The sequence below is a fragment of the Phaseolus vulgaris genome, chromosome 8 (genome assembly GCF_000499845.2).
Source record: "Phaseolus vulgaris cultivar G19833 chromosome 8, P. vulgaris v2.0, whole genome shotgun sequence".
In the NCBI taxonomy this organism is placed as follows: Eukaryota; Viridiplantae; Streptophyta; class Magnoliopsida; order Fabales; family Fabaceae; genus Phaseolus; species Phaseolus vulgaris.
The window spans coordinates 53,801,849-53,824,455 of record NC_023752.2 but is presented as its reverse complement, the minus strand read 5'-3'; the positions used below and the strand labels follow the sequence as shown (position 1 = coordinate 53,824,455).

Sequence of the window (22,607 nt, the reverse complement as noted above, 5' to 3'; positions counted from 1 at the left end):
TGGAAATCTCGTCTAAGCAGGTGGAGGATTTCTCACAGGAAGCATAGAAAAAAGGGCGGGGTTTTCAGTTGGATACCATAAAAGAGTTGAAAGGCAGGGCAAAGATACAACAGGCGGCTCAGAAAAGGAGAGTGGAGGCGAAGCATTTAAGTAGGGTGTTTCCAAGAGAGTTTAAAGAGAAGGATTTGGTACTAAGAAAGGCAGGGGAAATAAACAAGGACAACAAGTTGGCACCTCATTGGATCGGGCCTTACCGAATCTGTGAGGTGGTCGGTAGGGCAGCATACCATTTGGAGACATTGGATGGTGGAGTTATTCCGCAAACTTGAAATGTGGCGAATCTGCGTTTTTATTATAGTTAATATGGTTTGGATTTAGTGTGGATTTAGTGTATTGTTAAACAATTTATTATTTTGCTTTATGTTTATATACGACTCGAATTATTTCAGGGGTTTATAGATATGATTGTTCAGGATTGTTAGGAGTACAATGTGTAAGGGATCGATAAAAGTGTTATGCTTTTACATTTGAAGAAAAAAAACATGAAAGGGTTTTAACCCTCTATGGTACCGAGCATGATCTCAGGTGTCGAGCATGATCTCGGTCCACTTGAGGAAAAAACCATGAAGGAGTCTTAACCCTCCATGGTGCCAAGCATAATCTCGGTCCATTTGAAGAAAAAATCATGAAAGGGTCTTAACCCTTTATGGTATCGAGCATGATCTCAGACCACTTGAAAGAAAACCATGAAAAGGTCTTAACCCTCCATGGTGTCGAGCATGATCTCGATCCACTTGAAGAAAAAAACCATGAAGGAAACATCATTTTTATGAATATGTATATAAACATAACTTTATGTTGGCATGTCGATGATTATCAAGTGTTGTGCATAGTGGTGGGACTAATATTTGTATACATTCCATAGCGATATGTTAAGCAAAATAATGAAGGAAAGTAATGATCTAAAAACATAGCGTAATGTTAGTACATAGTAGCATGATATTAACATAATGTTAGAACATAAAATTACATGTCCAATCATATTTTTAAAATTTGTTCAAAAAGAGTAGGAAGATGATAGTAAAGTTATTCACAGGAAATCCCGTCTAAGCGAGTGGAGGATTTCTCACAGGAAGCATCGAAAAAGGGGTGGGGTTTTCAGTTGGATACCATAAAAGAGCTAAAAGGCAGAGCAAAGATACAACAGGCAGCTCATAAATGGAGAGTGCAGGCGAAGCATTTAAGTAGGGTTAGAATATATTTAAAGTAGTTATAATAAATAGCATTTAAGGCAGTTACAGAGACTCCCTGAGAATCAGGGGCACATCCCACCAAATCCGAGTAACATCTCGAGAAATCAGGGAACCTCCCTATAAATAAATTATCACTAATATTTAATAGATTTGGCTTATCGTAAAAGAGGGTCCATAACCAAATACTATAAATAAACCCTTTATAGAGGAGTAAGGTACTTTTTTATCAGTTTCATTATACACTCTTAACATAGAGTACTTATTTGATTGTTGGAGAACCTTTTGCAAGTTAACTCCCGACCAGGCACGAAGGAGCGAGTACGAGAAGGATGAAGGAGGAGCGATCGAGAGATCAAAGACAATTATTACATCCAAATCCATGTACTATCTAGGCCCTACCAGTCTATACAAGTACAATTGGCGCCCATCGTGGAGCCAAAATAGTATTGAAGAGTAGCAAATGGTATTAACAAGGCAGATGGAAGGCGAGAAAATGATGGAGGCCAAGAAAATGGCTATGTTCCAGACCTTATAAAGAGATGGCGAAGATGGTCCAAAAGAACAAGGAGGAGATGCGAATCATGCGCCAGAAGAACGAGAAGGAGATATGAATCCTCTGAGAATAGAATGATCAAATGAACCAACAACAACTGGTCGGGATCATACCTGAACCAAGGGCCAAAAGCCATATCCTGAAGCTAGAAGACCCGCCTCCCCAAACAAATCTGAGGACACACGTAATCAATAGAAGACGACCATCCTTTAAACTCAGACTCATCAATCATCCAGGCTTCACCAATCGAAACACAATATTATTTTGGAAGAGAAACTTAAAGGACATTCCTTTACTGATCAAATCATGGAAGCACAAATTCCTCCTAATTGGAAAGGTTTGAACATTGACCGATATGATCTTAATCGAATATAAACCCGATGTGAGGTAATCGGAAAAATTATTTTTATCATTAAATATGTTGTGATATTATTATGAAGATAAAAGATATGATTGTTATTATTTCAATATTTTGTGATATTATTCCAAACATAAAAGATATGATTATTATTATTTAAATATTTTGTGATTATTTTAAACATAAAAGATATTATTGTTATTATTTAAATCTTTTGTGATATTATTCTAAACATAAAAGATATGATTGTTATTATTTAAATTTGTTATCATATTATTTTGAAGATAACATATATGATTGCTATTATTTAAATATGTTATCATAGTATTATGAAGATAACAGATGTGATTGTTAATATTTAAATATGTTGTGATATTATTTTGTTGAAAAAAGACTAATGATAGGAGATCAGCCAAAACTCTATAATTAAAGGATGACCCCCAAGAATAAGATAAGTATTATTTTATGCAATACATACAGCACTGATATATTTTATGCTCTTACACATGATCGTTGGAGTATGGACAACAAGTGAAGACTTCCTCATCTCATTGTAACTTCCACACATCTAAAAAGTTTTCAATTATGACAAAATTCCAAACATCATTTGGTCAAGGCAACTTGCTTAACAATTAGCAGTCCTTGTCGAACGAACGCGACACTGCATGCAACTCTTCGGCCAAAGCAGCTTGCTTAACAATTAGCAGCCATTTTCAAACAAACTCTTCGACCAAGGCAACTTGCTTAATAAATAGCAGCCCTTCCCGAACCAACGTGCAATGCTCTTATACAGTTAAGGAAGTTTTGCCTTAAAACGACAATCCTTACCGATATCCTTAATCAATATCGTTCGGCTAAGGAAGCTTTGCCCCCATGAGGCAATCCCTCCCGAACGGTTAAAATAAAGTTTGTTTCGATTAAGGAAATTGTATTAAAATAACAATCTTCAACATTCGATCGGTGTTCAACCTATCTGAAGCTCAAAACAACTTATTTAAATCATATTGATTCAGTATCAAGTCAGCATTCAATCTGTTAAAGGCTCCACATATTTAAATTATTTTGATTCAAGTATCAGGTCAGCATTCAATCTATTAAAGAATCGGCTTATTTAAGTTGTATTGATTCCAGCATGCACTTGGCATTCAAAATTGTAAAGCAATTCAAAAGCCTGAGCGACGTCCAAAGGATCTTAGTCCTAACGATCATTCAACATACATTGTTTAAAACTATACAAGTGTCCATAAAGGCATTCAAACAACTACTGAAAAGATCAAAAGCAATAAAGTCGTTCAGTCAGCCTTCAAAGAAGGACAAGAAGTCACTTCATACATCGAAGCACCCAACAGTCACATTTAGACTCTTATAAAGTAAACATTCCTCGAGTCTGGGGGCAAGCGTACTGATCACTAATATGTGAAGATGAAAATATCTTACAGTCATACATATGTGGTATGAAAATTTTGTAATTCAAAACTATTCTTACTTCTTCTCTTTGTTCTAATATATGAAGATGAATTTAACAATTTATAATCATTTTTTTTTTGTAATAACAAGTTTCTTCTCCTTTATAATTTGGTTGGTATGAACATGTTTTTTACGGTCGTGAAACACTAGATTTGTTGCAATGTATCTTGCCGAGTCATTGTCACAGTATAAAAGAGATGGTTGCTCAAAAGGAACTTTGAAATCTTGAAGAAGATAAGTTAGCCATTGAATTTCACATGTAACAGTGACCATTGCCCTGTATTCAGCTTCACAAGAACTCCTTGATATCGTGTTTTGCTTCTTTGATTTCCAGGATATGAGAGAATTACCAAGATACACACTAAAACCAGTCATTGATTGTCTTGAATCACTGCAGGTGCCCCAATCACTATCACAAAAGGCTTTGAGATGAGCATAAGTGTTGGAAGAGAAAAATAAACCAAGACTTGGAGCTTCTTTAATATATCTGAGAATTCTAATCGCTGCAGTATAGTGAGCAATTGTAGGCTTAGCAAGAAACTGAGAAAGTTGTTGCACAAAAAATGTTATGTCAGGTCGGGTATTAGTGAGATACATAAGCCTTCCAATCAATCTTCTGTAGGCTTGAATATCTATGAAAGGAACACTTCCAGTATAAGCAAATATTTTATACCTTTCAATTGTCTGCATCAACCTTATATTTTATTTTGAATACCCATTTGGAACCTATGGTAGCTTTGTCCTTAGGCAGAACAAGAGTCTCCCAAGTTTGATTTGACTCTAAAGCAAATATCTCACATTGTATAGCTTTTCTCCAGCAGTCATGTTTCACAGCTTCAAAATAAGTATTTGCCTCAACATGTGAAGAAAGAGACATAACAAAAGATTTGTAAGAAGGTGATAAATTTTTATAAGACAAAACATAATTCAAATGATATTTAACTCTTGAAGATGTATTGGAAACATTAAGATTACAATGATAATCCTTTAAATACTCAGGTGGTCTTTATATTCTTGTACTCATTTGGACAGATTGATCTGATTCAGAATTTTGTTCTATGTCATGATCTTCATTGAGGTTTTGGTCTATATGGGAACAAACTTCTTCTGGAACCTCAATGTGTGACTCACAGTTATTATCACAAGGTGCAAGAATGGCTTGTGATGGCTGACTCAAGACAGGTTGATCTTCAGCAAACAAAATTTGATCATAAATGTCAGGACTGTTAGTTTCATTGCTAGTATCTTGAACCCTTTGATATGGAAAAACATGTTCATAAAAGACAACGTCCCTATAAACAAAAATTTATCTTGATTGAATATTCAATAAAATATATCCTTTTGTCCCTTTTTTAAAACCAATAAAAACACATTTTGATGCCCTTTGATCGAATTTTCTTCTATTTGTTGACAAAGTGCTAGCATAACATAAAGAACCAAACACCTTTAATCCATTAAAATTTGCATCAGTTTTGTAAAGCATTTCATCAGGAGAAGAATAGTTTAAAACAAGTGTGGGAAGCATGTTTATAATATGCATAGCATGTATCACAGAATATGACCAATAAATTTTGGGTAAATGAGATTGTATCATAAGAGCTCTTGTTACATCTAATAAATGACCATGTTTCCTTTCAACTATACTATTTTGTTGTGGAGTATTGACACATGATGTTTGATGTACTATTCCTTTATTGACAAAAAAAAATAGTCATGAAAAATTCAGTCTCATTATCACTTCTTATTATTTTTATCGCTGTCTCAAATTGTGTTTGAACAAAAACAACAAAATTTTCCAAAGCCTTAACAACTTCAGATTTGCGTTTTAAAAGAAAAATCCATGTGTACCTCGAATAGTCATCAACTATGATCAAGAAATATTTATGACCATGAATTGATGGTATTGAGTATGGTCCCCAAATATCTACATGAATCAAATCAAATCATTTTTTTGATTTAGATGTACTAATAGGAAATGAAAGCCTTTTTTGCTTTGCAAAATGACAAACATCACAAACAAAATATTTGTTATATTTAACGAAAGGAAATTTATTCTTGATAACATCAATACATTTATTTTAAATATGACCTAATCGAAAATGCCAAAGGGTTTCTAGATCACTAGCACTGACATTAACAATATTGATGGTGTGTGTAGATTCGATGGGTTTGATTTTAAGTTTCTAGCAAGATGGGATCCTGAGTATATAAAGTCTATCTTGCATCTTAGCAGAGCCAATCATTTTCAAGGAGTTTTTGTCTTGAATGTGACAACCATTAGAGTCAAAAGTAAGAACACAAGATAATTTATCAATCAATTTTGTTACTGAAAGAAGATTAAAATTGAAGCAAGGAATATACAAAACATCGTCTATGATATAATTTTGATTGAGAAAAACACTTCCAAAATAATTGACAATGAGTTGATTTTGTATTTAATAAGTCTTATTTAATTATTTTTGTAACATTACAAATCTTCATGAAAATCTGATATTTAAAGGAGAGACTCTATCATTATCCTAAATTGATCAATAATTTTGGTCATATTACTTTTATTTTTCGTCAATTTTATCTATTTTTATATTACTACAAGAAAATCATCAAATAGAAACCATTTTTTAGAAACCAAAATAATTAGTTGTAATAATAACTAAATTAGAGACCATTTTAGAAACTAAAAAAAAAGTTAGTTTCTAAATTAGTTTCTATTATTGTTAAATAGTTTCTAAATTGGTATCTAATTAGCAACCAAAGTTTTAACTATCAATTATTTAGATTCTAAATTTGGTAGCAAAAACTTTGGTTGCTAATTAGATACCAATTTAGAAACTATTTAACAATAATAAAAATTAATTTAGAAACCAAAAATTTATTTAGTCCCTAAAATAGTTTTTAATTTAGTCACTATAACAACTAATTATTTTTGTTTCTAAAATTGGTTTCTATTTCATGATTTTCTTGTAGTGTATTATTTATTAATAATTGATGTAATTTTGATTTATAATTATCATACATTCTACCAATTCATTTAATTTTAATATACGGGAGAAAAACAAATTTAATGTAATACATGTAAATATTATATTTTAAAAAAATTTCCGTGCATTACACGGGTCACGGGTCAAGATACTAGTCCTGTGCAATTTAAAACACATTAAATATGCACCACGTAAATTATTTATCTTCCCATTAGTATATCTTGGTCGGGACATCTTGTAATAATTACAGGAAAGCGTGTATCCGCGTAAGACACTGTATTTAATCACAACACACTAAATTGATCAAAGTAGTTGATCATCCTTAGAGTAGTTTTGGCTTGTTTGTAACATGGGAAAACATGGTGAGGAAGAAGAGTGTCTTGGTTTCACATATGATGTGTTCATCAGTTTTAGAGGGGAAGATATAAGGTACAATTTTATTGGGCATCTGCGTAGAGAGTTAGGTAGGAAGGGAATAAAAGATTTCAGGGATGATAAGAACATGAGGATAGGGGAAAGTCTTTCACCTGCTCTGTCGAAGGCCATTGAAGAATCTAGGATTTTGATCGTTGTGTTTTCTGAGAACTATGCATCTTCCACATGGTGTCTGGATGAACTTGTTAGGATCATAGAACGCAGCAAGATGAAGGAGAAGAAGCAGCTTGTTTACCCAGTGTTTTACCATGTAAATCCCTCAGATATACGGCACGAGAGAAATAGCTTCGGAAAACACATGAAGGCACAAGAAAATAAGATTGGAAAAGAATCACAGAGAATGCAGGCTTGGAGATCAGCATTGTCTCAAGCAGGTGACTTCCCAGGGAAGCATATTAAAGACGGGTATGTATGTAATTACGATAACAAAGCATTAAATCTTATTTCTTTTTCATCCCAAATCTCGAAAAAAATCATGTATTTTATGGAATAATAATTCACAACTAAAATAAAATAAAAATTAATAATGTTACTTTTACTGACAGAAATGAAATTATAATATTTGTTTATAAATCTAAATAGAAAATAATAGTATCGAACGTTTGGATAGTTGGCATGTTTTCAATTTTTGTACTAGACAAAATTATAACATTATATTGTTATTCCTGTATGAATTACTATAAAAAAAATAGTATTATTTATGAATTTTATTTACGAATTTTAATTCGTAACTAAATTCAGTATTATTTATGGATATTATCTACGAACAACATTACCTACTAATATTATCTACAGATCTGAATCTGTAGATAAATTCAGCATTACCTACTAACTATTATCCACAGATCTTCTTATCTACAAACTTTTACCCATGAATCTTATTACCTACAAACTTTTATCCACGGATCTTATTACCTACGAACTTTTACACACGGATCTCTATTATCTACCAACTATTATCATAATAACTATATACATAATATTAAAAATATTATTATTATATAATTAATTATAAAATCATAAATAATAATAATAATCATAACTAATAAATATAACATATTATTAATATTATAAAATTAATAATATTAATATAATAATATATGAATAATATTAATAATAATAAAAAATTAGTAATATTAATGATATTAATAATATAATAAAATTAATAATATTAGTAATAATAAAATTAATAATATAAGTATTTAATAATATTAATAATATAATAAAATTAATAATATTAGTAATAATAAAATTAATAATATAAGTATTTAATAATATTAATAATATAATAATATTAATAATATTAATAATATTAATAATTTTTAATAATATTTAATCATGTTAATAATTTTTATATTATTAATTATATTAATATTGATAATCTTACTAATAAGTATATTAATAATCATAATGTGACAACAAAACTTTAACGGTGTAATGTTAAAGTTTCTTTGAACATTCCTTAAGGAACTTGGCATCGTGTTCCACCTGCTACAGTTTAGTTTTAACTTTAATTATAATTGTTAATAATAATCATAAAAATTGGAATAAAATAATATTTATAAATAATAATTGAATTTTTCGTGTAATGAATGCACACATAGTCATTAATAGATACCATTTAATAAATATCATATGTATTTTAAGTATTTTGATCCTTTAAAACATAATACAGTGCGTGAGATTCCACCAAGATCTACCATAAACTTATATTAATCGTTGTCACTCCTTATTTAATGCCTAGTTTTTTTTACATATGACGTACATAAGGTTTTACATCATTGATATATATGGTACTCGAGAAATCTCAACCCTTACTACTTTATTTATACGATTCAAACTTGAAAATAACTTATAATTTTTTTTTATCGGCAAAGAATTAATTGAAATAAAGGTGACCACTTCAAGGGTGGCTCAACCGGTATACAAAACGGAAACAAAAAACAACAGCAGTTTGCTACCAAAGCATACTTACTGTAGTAGTAACCCACAAATCCCCCAGCCCATTAGAGGTCCACACCAGACCCAAACAGATCATCAAAAAGAGAACCAGCAGCTCCATGTTTGAGGTCCACATCACACCAACAATGCATCCAAACATAGGAGAAAAGAACTTGCTGCACTTGATTGCCTCATGCTTGGAGCACCAACTAGCAACCCTTTCCCAACCCAGTTTTGGCATCACAACAGGTGCATCATTCGGGGCTCCATGTACAGGCCAACAATCCACTGCATTTGATTGAAATCTGCCTTGCATCTAACGCACAAATTTGACAAAAAAATACCCCTTGAATAAAGCTTTTAAGGCCAAGCTACAATTCAAGAGTATAGATGAATCCTCCTACATTTGATGGCCCCTTATTGTAAACCAGTGAAATTCACTTGCACCCAGCCAACAGCTCCAACACAAACCAGCAAACCAGTACTAGCAGCACATGAGATGTGAGAAGTGAGGCTCCATACAAGGTAAACCAGCCACTTCAGGTTTAAAGACCATCTTTAAAACCATCACTACAGACAGCCGCTCCAAACATCATATTACCATGGGTTTTACTTCCAAAAACCATGTGGTTTGAATCTACCCTGCCTCTTCGTGTAAAAAACCAGAAAAAAAGAAAAAAAAACCTCTTCAGACAGTAACAACAACCACAAAAAGAGACCTCCTTGGAGCTTGTTTCACTGGTCATATAAACCCCCTTGAATAAGGTGTTAGTAGCCAACTAATGCACCAACAACAAAGGTCTGCGTTGCCGCTGATGACCCTTGTTAAAGTGGTAAACGTTAGACTTTTCCTGCTACCTCAACCATTGAATTAGACATTCCATAAAAAACTCCATCAGCCCTTCTATGGTTGCTGCAAGCTCCATGAAAATATTTAAGAGAGTATATCTTCATTTTCCTTCACATGGGCACCAAAACACCTGCACTGCCTACACCTCTTTTTCCTCAGTTCCTTAGACAACTCAGCTATCTTGTCAGACCTACAACAGCACAGACAACACCCACAAACTGGTTTTCCTACATAGAAGTTGATAAATTCCCCTACAACTGTTTAGGCATAACTCGTAGACCAAGGTTATTAATCTTGAATATCAATAACCTACAATCCACCATCCAGTATCCAAAATGAAGCCACAAAAACTATGCATATTGCAGTTATCTTTTACACCAAAAGCTTATGGACTACTACATCCAAGACAGCTTTGTGTGTCCAAAAACCTACATCAAGTGAACTGCCCCTGCTTACAGATTCTGCAACGAATCCGCTACTCCACCCACCTCTTTCAGAACCAGACCACTTCTTGCTTCCTACCTCCTCCAAGGAAAAGCAACACTGCCCTCCCTCCTCCTCCAGGGCATCTTGGCTCCACCTAAAGCCACTTACTTATAGCTACTAATGCAGGACATTGGATTCAAAACCTAATATGCAAAAAGTAGTTAAAATTATGTGCCTTATGCTTCATCCATAACCACGATTTAAGTTAGGCCTTTTGGAACACTTTTTCTGCATTTGCAACTCCTTGGTTAAACACAACTGAGTTTCTATGCTCCCACATACACCGGACTATAGCTGCCCATACCCCTTTTCAAACCAAGTTTTGTTTATTACTACTCTGAGTCAAGTGGAAGCTCTCAAAGTGAGTTATAAGATCTTTATGTAGGACAAATAAGATTCCAATCCATTTAAAGCACAAAGACCAAACACACAAGGCATGTTTACATTCTAGGAAGAGGTGTTGACAGGACTCTTCTGTGGTCTGACATAAGGCGCAATCTGTAGTGTTCAACATCACCCCTCTCCTACGCAAACACTCTATTGTTGGCATTCTACCCAGCAGTACCCTCTAGGCAGAGATCGTCACATTTAGGAACGCCTTAATCTTCCATAGATACTTGAACGCATCAATTTGGGGGGCCCTTTCAGACTTTGCTAGGCATCCATAAGAAGAACTCACCGTAAAGCACCCAGATTCATCACCTCTCCACACCTAGGCATCCTTCTCTTCCTTGAATACATTGACCTTGGAGATGTGCATACCAAGCTCTATTTCGATCGGGGTTTCCCACTCAAATCTACCACGCCTCCACCTTAAGGTCTACCGCCACGCCGATTCTTCTCACACACCTACCTCTTCCATCTTTTGACCTTTGTTCAACGACAGTGAGTACAATCTGGGGAATAAAGTTTTGATAGTAGAGTTTCCAACCCACACACCCTCCCAGAATCTTGCTTTGTCTCCACTCCCTAGCTTCCATCCGACTTCTTCTTGAAACCATTCATCTCCTCTTCCCTCCTTACAAACCTTCAATAAATCTCTCCACCAATAGGATTGTAGTTTCACTGATGTTTGAGAGGTATCGAGTTTCATGCCATACTTTGAGTCCAAGCACTCCTTCCACCTTCCTTTCTCATTAGAGATACACCGCCATCTCCACTTAGCCAATAGCGCATTATTAAACTTTCAAATGTCTCTGAGGCCCAGCCCTCCTTCCTCTCTCGGTTTACATAAGATTTTCCAACTAACCCATGAGATCGGTCTCTTCTCCTTTCCCCAACCCCACAGAAACCTCCTTTGGATACTGATGATGCATTTGCATACCGACTCCGGAGCTCTAAACAAAGACAGGTAGTAAAGTGGATTGGCCGTGATAACAAATTTTATTAAACAAATTCTTCATGCCTTAGATAAGAATCTCCCTTTCCACACATTGAGCCTCGAGTTCAGCTTGTTCAAAATAGGCTCTCAGAAGTTTTTCTTCCTTGGATTTCCTCCCACTTCTAGGCCCAAGTAGGTAAACGGAATACCCATCTAAGCACAGTTCAAGGTCTTTGTATAGTAGTCAATATTGAAAATAACTTATAATTGATAACAATTACATATCTCCATTGGGGTGAGTATACCATATTACTTAGATAGGGGTTTTATGCAAGTTGTTGGGCATATATACACCAATAAGAATATGCGAAAGTCAATTTCAGAGATTTATTCCTTATTCAAGCTCATATTTTGTCTGTGTCAAAAACAATATCTCTTACGCATATACGGTTCCATTCTTAAAGATAATTCTATTCCTATGATTCTATATATTTCAAATGATCTCTACCCACAGACACATCCATATCCTATTTCCTTTGTCATCATTTCTGACAAGTAGAATTGTTGGAAGTTCAATTTTACATGATTTTTTAATAGGAGTACTTACTCCAACCTACTTGTTGCACGTATTTCACACAACCTACAATGTTGCATCTAAAGAAAAAATGGTTAACGAGTTGCTCCGTTAATATGCACATAGGGCAAAAAAACATTATCTATCATTACTCCCTTACTCCTCCAGTTTTCTTTTGTTGCTACATGATTTAATCTTTATTACCTTTCATGCAAAATGTTGTATTGAGGGTAGCATCTTCACCTTCTAGAAAAAGATTAAACATGTTAGATTAAATTGGTATCTAAATTATTTTGTCATTAAAAATTAGTTTTTATTTCTTGATTTTCTTGTAGTGTTATTTGTATGGAATTTAACACAATGTATTGTTTTCTTCGAGACCATTGTTCCGATCATTCTTGTGAGAATAAAATTTTTTGAAACCTATTTTTGCAGTTCCATTTGAATACGAAGTAAATTTTCTACCTAGTGGAGGAATATCCATGATTTCAGTATTTTATATAAATTCATTAATTTCTATTGTATCCCTCTAACCATCTTGATTTATACCTCTTCTTTCATCTAAATTTCTTATTACGTCAAAATTCTCCCATACACACTAGATGTTGCATTCTTCTTCCTATCTTAATCTTACTATTTCATCCAAAATTACTAGCTTATCACTATAGTTACAAGGGGAGTACACATTCACTATTACTATTGACCTATTATTCTTTTTCTAGCTTCCTTTAACCCCTAAAAAAACTTGTATTTATAACCAAAGTTTCACATATGAAAGTATCCTTATGCCACATAGTTAAAATTTCCTGTACCCCATTTACAACTACAAAATGTTCCCATTCTATATCATTGTTTATTATATTGTAGCATCTTTCTTTATTGACTATTTCTAATTTGATTTCTTGTAAGATACTGCCACAACCTCCTCCTTATTAATCAATTCCTCTACAATGTTTAAACATATTATCTTCATTAATTGGATTCTATCTTCTCCCCCTTTAATATTTTCATCTCGCAATCTTTTTCCTTCATTGTCTCAATCATCTTTAAAATATTTTCATCCTACACTGTAAATTTAATTCTGATTTCCTAATCCAATTCACATAACCTAATATCCTCTACACTTCCATTTCGTAACAAAAAAGTCTATTGCTATTATTAATAGCAGAGTCAGATGCAAAGTTGCTAATGGTATGAGTTGTTAACTTCAATTAACGTTGTTGTAGTGGGTTCTTTCACACAGAGCGTAGTAAAGAGTCTCGATTATCTTTTTGTCCCTTGGTTGTTTCTCACTTCCACCATCAATTGCGTTTATTGAACACTGTAAACTCTAACAATATTTTCTCAATGAGTACCATGTTGTTCTCTTGGGTTCCTTCAATACCTCCTTAGATTTTGTATTTCTAAAATCTTGTTTATTGATGCCGACACTATAAGAAAATCATGAAATAGAAATCAATTTTAGAGAAAAAAAATAATTAATTGTTACAGTGACTAAATTAGAGACCATTTTAGAAACTAAAAAAAATTGATTTTTAAATTAGTTTCTATTATTGTTAATTGGTTTCTAAATTGGTATCTAATAATAGCTACTAAGATTTTTCTACCAAATTTAGAATCTAAATAATTGATAGTTAAAACTTTGGTAGCTAATTAAATACCAATTTAAAAATTATTTACCAACAATAAAAACTAATTTAGAAACCAAAAAATTTGTTAGTTTCTAAAATTATCTTCTAATTTAATCACTAAAACAACTAATTATTTTTTGTCTTTAAAATTGATTTCTATTTCATAATTTTTTTAGTAGTAAGTCCTTAATATCAATGCCTTCATTTCTCATATTCGAACTTTGTTGGAAGTCATTACTAACATGACTATCATAAGACTTTACTTTTCTTAGATATAAAAAAAAAAAAATACAATTGGTAAGGGAAATTTAAAAGAAAAAATACTTTTTCTCTCTTAATTTTTCTGTCATCCAAAAAAAAATAATTTAGTTAAAAAATAATTATAGCCTTTTATAAAAGGTTAAACACCCAAAGTAAGTTGATCTTATGTAGAACTTTACTTTTCACAAACAAATATGATTCAAGTAATATACTTTATGGTATGCAGTATTGTTTTTATCACGTGTAGTTTGTTATATATAATATTCTACATCTTAATTATAATGGGATGTAATGTTTATATCATGTGTAGTTTCTTATATATAATATTCTACATCTAAAATTTTAGATTTTTTCAGGGTGTTAATTGATTTTGTTAGTCATAAAGTATAATTCTGAACACTATAAAAAATAATTTAAAATATAAAAATACTAATAAAAAATCCAAAGTGGAAAAAATTCCATTTTTTAATAGAATTTGATATTATATTTAGGTATTTTTCTTTATAAATTATTGAATTTTTTGTTTAGAATAAAATTTCTTTAACTTTTTCATCTCCAGTAAATTTTGTATAATGTGTAATCATTATTCTTTTGTGCTACTTGCTATGATTATCATTGCTTACTATCTAGTACAATAATCACAATCACTTAGTACAATAATAAAAAAAAATCATGATATCAAACAAATAATTAATTATTACATTCTACTCTTATAGGAATGATGAAAGCTATTGTATTGAAGAAATTGTTGGGAAGGTCAAGGAATATATAACTCCTAAACCTTTATATAGTGGTCAAAACCCTGTTGGACTTGACGCCTGCATAGAAGAAGTTATGTCACTTTTGGAAATGAATTGGAAATGAAGGCTGATGATAAAACTGTAAGAATGTTGGGCATATATGGACTTGGTGGAATTGGAAAAACGGAACTTGCCAAAGCTTTGTATGACAAAATTGTGCAACACTTTGATGCAGCAAGTTTTCTTTCCGATGTTAGAGAAAAATCAAACAGAATCAATGGCATGGAAGATCTACAAAAGACACTTTTATCTGAGATGTTGGAGGGGTTGGAAACTGAATTGGGAAGCACAAGTAAAGGAATGCGTGAAATAAAAGAAAAGCTTCAGAAAAAGAAAGTTCTTTTGGTTCTTGATGACGTTGGTGATAAAGATCAGTTAGAAAAGTTGGCAGGAGGGTGTAATTGGTTTGGTTCAGGTAGTAGGATCATTGTAACGACAAGGGAAAAAGATGTGCTAATTGCTCACCAAGTTGGAAATATTTATGAAAAGAAGGAACTTGATGACCAACATTCTTTAGAGCTATTTTGTTGGAATGCCTTCAGACAAAGTTATCCTAAAACAGGTTTTGAAGATGTGTCTGTGCGTGCTGTAGATTACACCAAAGGTCTTCCACTGGCTTTAAAAGTCATAGGCTCTGATTTAGCTACTTTTCATGAAAGTTTAGAAGATTGGGAAATGGCAATGGAAGAATATGAGAAGACTCCAAATAAAAAGATTCAAGATGTGCTTCAAATAAGCTACGATAGATTGGATAATAATGCCAAACAAATTTTCTTGGACATAGCTTGCTTCTTTAAAGGGGAGAGAACGGAATATGTGAAAAAGATACTTGAGGAATTTCGTTCAACATCCAACATGAAAGTACTTCTTAATAAATCTCTCATAACTATCGAGTATGACTGCCTGAAGATGCATGATCTAATACAAGATATGGGAAGAGAGATTGTTAAGCAGGAATCAACAAATCCTGGTGAACGTAGCAGAATATGGTATTATGAAGATGTTACTGAAATTCTAACAGAAGATTATGTAATCATCTACCCTTTTACTTTCTTTGTTTTCGATTTATACATTATAGTATTTTATATTACTGAAAATATGCAATTGATGTTGTTTCTTTGTACTTGTGTTAAAGGGAAGTGATAAGATTCAAGGGATTATGCTTAATCCTCCGCAGCGAGAAGAAGTAAATTGGAGTGGAACTGAGTTTGAGAAGATGAAAAGGCTCAGAATTCTCATTGTTCGAAACACATCATTTTCATCTGAACTTGAACATTTACCAAATCATTTAAGACTGCTTGACTGGGAAGAGTATCCTTCAAAGTCTTTCCCACCAAAATTTCATCCGAAGAAAATTGTTGTTTTCAATTTGCCTCGAAGTCGTCTAACATTGGAAGAACCATTTAAGGTACAATTCTATATCATATTTTCCTATTTTTGAAGTTTCAATTTTTCATTGAACAAAAACTTCCATATTTTATTCACATTAGTAAGTTAATAACTGTTGTTCCAAATAATAATTTTTATTGACTTTCCATTTGGCAGAAATTTCCATGCTTGACTATTATGGACTTTTCATATAACCAAAGTATCAAAGAAATACCTGATGTGTCTGAACTTCAGAATCTAAGAGAACTGAGACTTGATCATTGTAGAGAGCTAACTGCAGTACATGGATCTGTTGGTTTCCTGAAAAGTCTTGCTCATTTAAGTGTTTCAGATTGCACAAAACTCAAAAATTTCATGTCTGAAATGTTTCTACCGTCTTTAGAATTCTTTGACCTTAATTTATGTGAAAGCCTTGGTCACTTCCCAGAGATAAGGCAAGAAATGACAAAGCCATTGAAGATTTATATGATAAATACTGCTATTCAAGAGCTTCCAGAATCCATTGGTAAGCTTACTGGGCTTGTCTGTATAGACATATCAAATAACAGGGAACTTAAATATCTACCAAGTAGCTTATTCATGTTGCCCAATGTTGTTTCCCTCAAAATCGAAGCATGCTCCAAACTTCGAGAATCCTTCAGAAGTTTGGTGCAAAACCCTTCAAAAGCCAATGTTCGTCCAAAATTACGATCACTGAATGTCGAAAATGGTAACTTGTCTGATGAAGATCTTCTTGCAATTTTTTGCTACTTTCCAAAATTAAAAGAATTGATTGCTTCAGAGAATAATTTTATTTTTATCCCTTCATCATCAAGGAATGTGGTGACTTGACAAGTCTCGATTTGACTGAATGTAAGAAGCTTAAAAAAATTCCTGAATTCACTAACTTGAGAATTCTTGATGTTCATCATTGTTTCAACCTTGAAGAAATTTCAGAGTTGTCGTCAACTGTTCAGAAAGTAGACGAAGACTTTGTTTCGACTTAACTAGAGAGACATCAGACATGCTATGGCGTCAGGTATCATGACTTTATTACTTAAGTTAAATCTCGTACCATTATTTTAGGAAAATAATATTTTACAAAATTTCTAAAATAAATATAGAAGTTACAATTGAAAGTGTTATAATAATCTGATAGGTGAAGAAGGAAGGGGTACGTGGAATAGAAGTGGTGATGCCATTTACAACTGAGATTCCAGAATGGTTTAACTATGTGGGTGTCCAAAGGTATCCTCGTTTCTGGGTTCGTAAGAAGTTCCCTAACATTGCTCTGGCCATGATCTTCCACTTCCAAGATGAGAGTGAAAGGGACAAATTTGCTCGTCGCCGCGTTGTTGATCTGCGTTTACTTATCAACGGTCAATATGTTCCTTGCAAAAGGTCTCGCAAATTCAGAATTGAAGCAGAACACATCTTGATCTTTGATCTACGAGTTTTGTTCAGTGACAAGGAGTGGCTTGGCCTTGACCGACTTCTGATGAAGAAGGAGTGGAATCTGGTGCAGATTGCGTATACAGCCACTTCCTCCTTCGTGATAAGTGGTTGGGGAGCTTTTGTGTATGAAGACGAAACCAAAATGGATGATCTCCTATTCACTTCTCCCGATCTCGTGTATTCAGACGAGATGCCACTAACAATAGTTCGTACGAAAGATCCTATGGAGGAATATAAAATGACCATAGAGAGTTTAGGTCTGGACGAATCATTTAGGAAGACGTTGAAGGAATGGCTGGACAAAAAAGAAAGACGGGGGGTTGAAGGAACGCTTGAAGACCATACCATGCAAATTGTATTGGGAGAACTAAAGAGAATATCCCAGGATGCTGAGGATGCATTAAAATCAAAAGGGTCAGCTTTAGAAGATCCAAGATCCAAGCTGAGGCAGATTCTAGATGCGCTAAAAAATGATGATGGAAAGCCTAAAGTTATTATCATAGGTGAACTAGCGTTGGTAAGACTAAAGGATCCAGTGCATAATGTAGAAGAAGCTTCAACCTCTGGCCATACGGGAAGTGAGGAGGAAGGCTATGATCATCAGATGGAAGAAATAGTGAGAGAGATATTTGATGAAGGAATGACGGATGGACTTCTTGAGGCACAGAATAGATTTCCTTCTCTTGATATTATGGAAACCATAAGAGCTGCTTTGGAGAAGGGTTATAGGAATAGATGGAGACCTGAAGATGAAGCGCAAACATCAATTGAAACTAGGACATACATGAATGGAATTTACAGTGGACTCTTAGAAGCAAAGCTGAGGTTTCCTGATTTGGACATGTGGCCAACAATTAATACTGTGGCAAAAAGGAAAGGGATTAGACAAACTTTTGGATCACCCAATGAAGCAAAGCTGAGGCTTCCACATTTGGATTGGACTACAGGGACACCTCCTCACGACCCCCTGATGCAAATATTCATGATGATGAAGCAACAGAGTACTTTGGAACCGGAGGTCAAGAGTAAGCTCTTTTGGAAGTTGAAGGAGGAACACCAAGCTCTGCGTGACAAATTTGCACAACTTGAAAATGAAAATGAAAATGCTGCTCAGAACACAGCCAGCTCTGGGAAAAATCAATATGATAAGTTTGTTGGGAAGAGTCAAGAGAAACTTGATCGTGTGGCAAAGTATGAGAAGGTTAGTGTTGTTTTGAAAGGAAGATGTGAAGAATTAGGGAAGCTATACGATGGTGGGGTTGAAGGGTTCCAGGAATCAGAGGAGTTTGAAGATGTGATGAGTGCAATATACTTGAATGGAGTTAGGGGAGGAGTCCTTGAAGCACGTGCCATCTTACTTACTCTCCATACGGACATAGAAACTGATGAAGGTGTGACTGAGGATCCCGTGATTGTAAAAGAAGCTCCAACCAATGGCCAAAAGGAAAGTGAGGAAGAGGAAGCAATAACGTTGGAATTATGGTATGAAGGAATGACAGATGGAGTTCTTGAGGCACAAAATAGATTTCCTTCTCTAGATATTGATGACACCATTACCATTGCCTTGGCGAAGGGTTCTGGGATTGAATGGACACCTGAAGGGATGGAGATAATACCCTCAGCTGAAAATAGAACATACTTGAGTGGAGTTTACGGTGGACTCTTTGAAGCAAAGCTGAGGTTTCCTGATTTGGACGTGTGGGAAACACTAAATACTGTGGCTAATAGGAGAGGGATAAATACAGCTTTTGTATCACCCCCAGAACCAAAGCAGAGGATTCCACAATTGGATTGGACTACAGTGACACTTCCTCCTTCTCACGACCCTCTCATGCAAATATTCATGATGATGAATCAACAAAGTACGTCGGAATCCGAGGTCAAGAGTAAACTCTTCTCGAAGATGAAGGAGGTAAATCAAGTTCTGGGCAACAGATTTGCACAACTTGAAAAGAAAAATGAAAATGCTGCTGAGAACACAGCGAGCTCTTCCAAAAATCCATATGATGAACTGATTCAGAAATTCAACATTCAATATGATGAGTTTGTTGGGAAGAGACAAGGCAACCTTAATCATGTGGCAGAGTATGAGAAGGTTAGTGGTGTTTTGAAAGGAAGAGGTGAAAAATTAGAGAGGCTATTTAATGGTTTGGTTGAAAAGTTGCAAAAATCAGAGGAGTTTGAGGATTTGATGAGTGTAATATACTTGAATGGACTCGGAGATGGAATCCTTGAAGCACTTGTCATCTTACTTGGACAAAAAAACTGATGAACGTGTCAGTGAAGAGGCTGCTAATAATGAAAACATTGACTAGAATATTTGTTTAAAACTTATAGCATGTGTAAGATGATGTCGTTAAATTGTACTCTCTATGTCAATTGTTTTTTTTGAAATGTTCTTTCTTTTTGGTAATGATGTGTGTAACCTTAAAAATCTACAAAAAAAAATGTTATTTCTTTTTGTAAACAAATCAATTTAATATAAATAAATAAATAAATAAATAATGCAAAATCGAGCTTGCATTGCATGTCAAAATAGTTGATACAATGTTTCCTATTAATCATAGATAATTTACTCATTTTTTATTCAAAGGTAATGTAATATTTTAAATTTTTTTCAAGATAGAATAAATCGTTACCGGCAGATACACTTTGCATAAAAGTGGCAATTAAAGTAATTTTTTATTATTTATTAGTTAAAGTTGTGTCATTATACAACTTTTTTTCCGTAATACACTAGTTTATTAGTGTAGCATTGGGAACGGGTCTGATTTTAAGGATAATGGTCGTTAATCGATTGGTGTGATTAAGGTCATCGATGCAAATTAGAAAATTTTAAATAATCAGTCTTTGGCGAGAAACAAACATTTATTATATAATTAAGTCAATTAAGTTAATAAAAAGGTTGGATACGTAACGAAGAGATTTTAGTATATATCAAAGGGTACTTACTAGGTTAATAATACACTTATTTTTTGTCACTCTAAATGTTCTAGGTTTGAGTTCGCTAACACTCTTATCTGGAACATTTTTTGTGCCCACCATGGGACAGGTAAAACTTTCCTGTGCCATATCAATTTTAGTTATGAATTACTGATCATTATGTTGGGCACACGAAGAGCGACAGCCGCGGAAGAGGCGAATGGAGCGCCACAGCCTTATGCGACTTAGGTTTTGATGGAATGATGCAGGTTATGAGGAGGCAAAATGAGGAAAGGGCGGAAGAATTCAAGAGGGCTCGGGAGGGAGAGTGCAAAAGCGAGGGCTCAGAAGGGAGAGTGCAGAAGCGAGGGCTCAGGAGGGAGAGTGCAGAAGCAAGGGCTAGGATGGAGGAATATGCGAGAGTGCAAGAAAGGCTACAGAGGAAAAATGAGGAGCTTCAACGGCAAATTGAGGGCCAAATTATAGAGGGTCAGCGTTAGGAGGAGGTGGAGCCATATTTCCAACCATTCTCGGAAGAAATCTTGGGAGAGCCAATTTCTTTGGGTTATGTATTCCCGGAAATGGGGATGTTCATGGGAAAGTAGGATCCTAATGCTCACATCAAAATTTTCAGGGCTCAAATGTTTATTTGTGGAGGACCGAAGGTTGTCCAATGTAAGATGTTGGCTAGCACTTTAGTTGGAACAACACTGGATTGGTTTAGTAATCTATCGGGTGGAACAATCACGTCGCTATAAGTCTTCACCAGGTTGTTTGTTGCCCACTTTGCAGTAAACAACGCAAAGCCTCTAGAGGTGGCAAATTTGTTTGAGGTAAAACAAGCGAAAAGCGAGTCAATAAAATAGTTTTTGAAGCGTTTCATGGGGTGGTGGTACAAATTCCTATGCCTAATGAAGGCATGTTTGTGGAAGCCTTTATTCGAGGGCTTAGAGCAATAACATTTGGTGAGTCACTAGTCCAAAGGAGACCAAAGGACATGGCAGCCATCAACATTAGGGCAGCGTCTCACATAAAAGCAGAAGAGTTTACCATAAAGAAGTTAGATGAAGAAAGGAGGACTGAAGGACCGGTGGTCGGTATACAACCTGTATGTAATAGAGGCGGACCTTTGAAAGGGAAAAGGGAGGAGCAGAGGTTTGGTGGGCCGTATGGAGGTTTTAAACCAGTGAATGAATGGAGGTTGGGAAGATCGGAGTGGGCATCACCAAAATTGGTGGCATCTCAGGAGGAAATTGTTAAAGATGTGAACACAACTAGACTTTTGTACTTCCCAGAAAAGACAACCAAACATATGGGAGGAAACAAAAATGTTTGGTGTTACTTCCACAAAACATACGAGCAAGATACGGAAGATTGTTACACCCTTTCAAGGAAAATTGAAGGGTTGCTAAGACAGGTATTGTTAAAAGTTTTCAAGGCAAGAGAAGGAAAGGAGGAGAGACAAGTAGAAATATAGGAGGATCGGATAAGGAAGGAAGAGTCGGGGAGGGAGGTGGAAGGTAATCATGAGAAACCAACGTTGGGGGAATTGAACACAATTTCGGGAGGATTCACGAGTGGCGGTACATCAGCTATGGGTAGAAAGAGATATGCTCGGTTGGTGATGGTGTTATCAACCGAGGAGGTGTGTATGACGTCTTTAAACTTTACAGAGGAGGACTTAAAGGACGTTTTCCCACATGATAATGATCTTGTGATGATATCGGTGGTAATACGGAGCCGACGAATTCACATGACTGTAAACAACCATTCTTCTTATAATGTAATGCTGGGAAGACCGACAATAAATAAGTTATGAGCAATAATATCATCGATTCATATGAAGATGAAGTATCCTATGGGTGAGGGGACAATTGGGTGTTAAGAGTAGATCAGAGGGCGACAAGAAAGTGTTACGAAGTAAGTCTAAAAAATAGAAGGAGATGTATGCAGG

At 34.4% G+C, this 22,607-nt stretch overlaps 2 protein-coding genes across 2 annotated transcripts in view; both read left to right on the top strand.

Moving 5' to 3' along the window:
- The window catches only part of LOC137827163 (TMV resistance protein N-like), a 77,186-nt gene extending 56,984 nt beyond the window's left edge, over positions 1-20,202 (top strand). Inside the window, exon 5 of the mRNA XM_068633384.1 lies at positions 17,436-20,202. Coding sequence (XP_068489485.1) covers positions 17,436-20,000 — 2,565 coding nt within the window. The 3' untranslated portion in view covers positions 20,001-20,202. The remainder of the gene's footprint in view (positions 1-17,435) is intronic.
- On the top strand, positions 6,856-17,315 carry LOC137827166 (disease resistance protein Roq1-like). Its single transcript, XM_068633390.1, has 4 exons — positions 6,856-7,449; positions 14,825-15,937; positions 16,044-16,316; positions 16,454-17,315. Exons 2-4 carry the CDS (start codon positions 14,969-14,971, stop codon positions 17,126-17,128), a joined length of 1,917 nt encoding a protein of 638 aa, XP_068489491.1. The 5' UTR covers positions 6,856-7,449; positions 14,825-14,968; the 3' UTR covers positions 17,129-17,315.
- Positions 20,203-22,607: the final 2,405 nt, after the last annotated feature.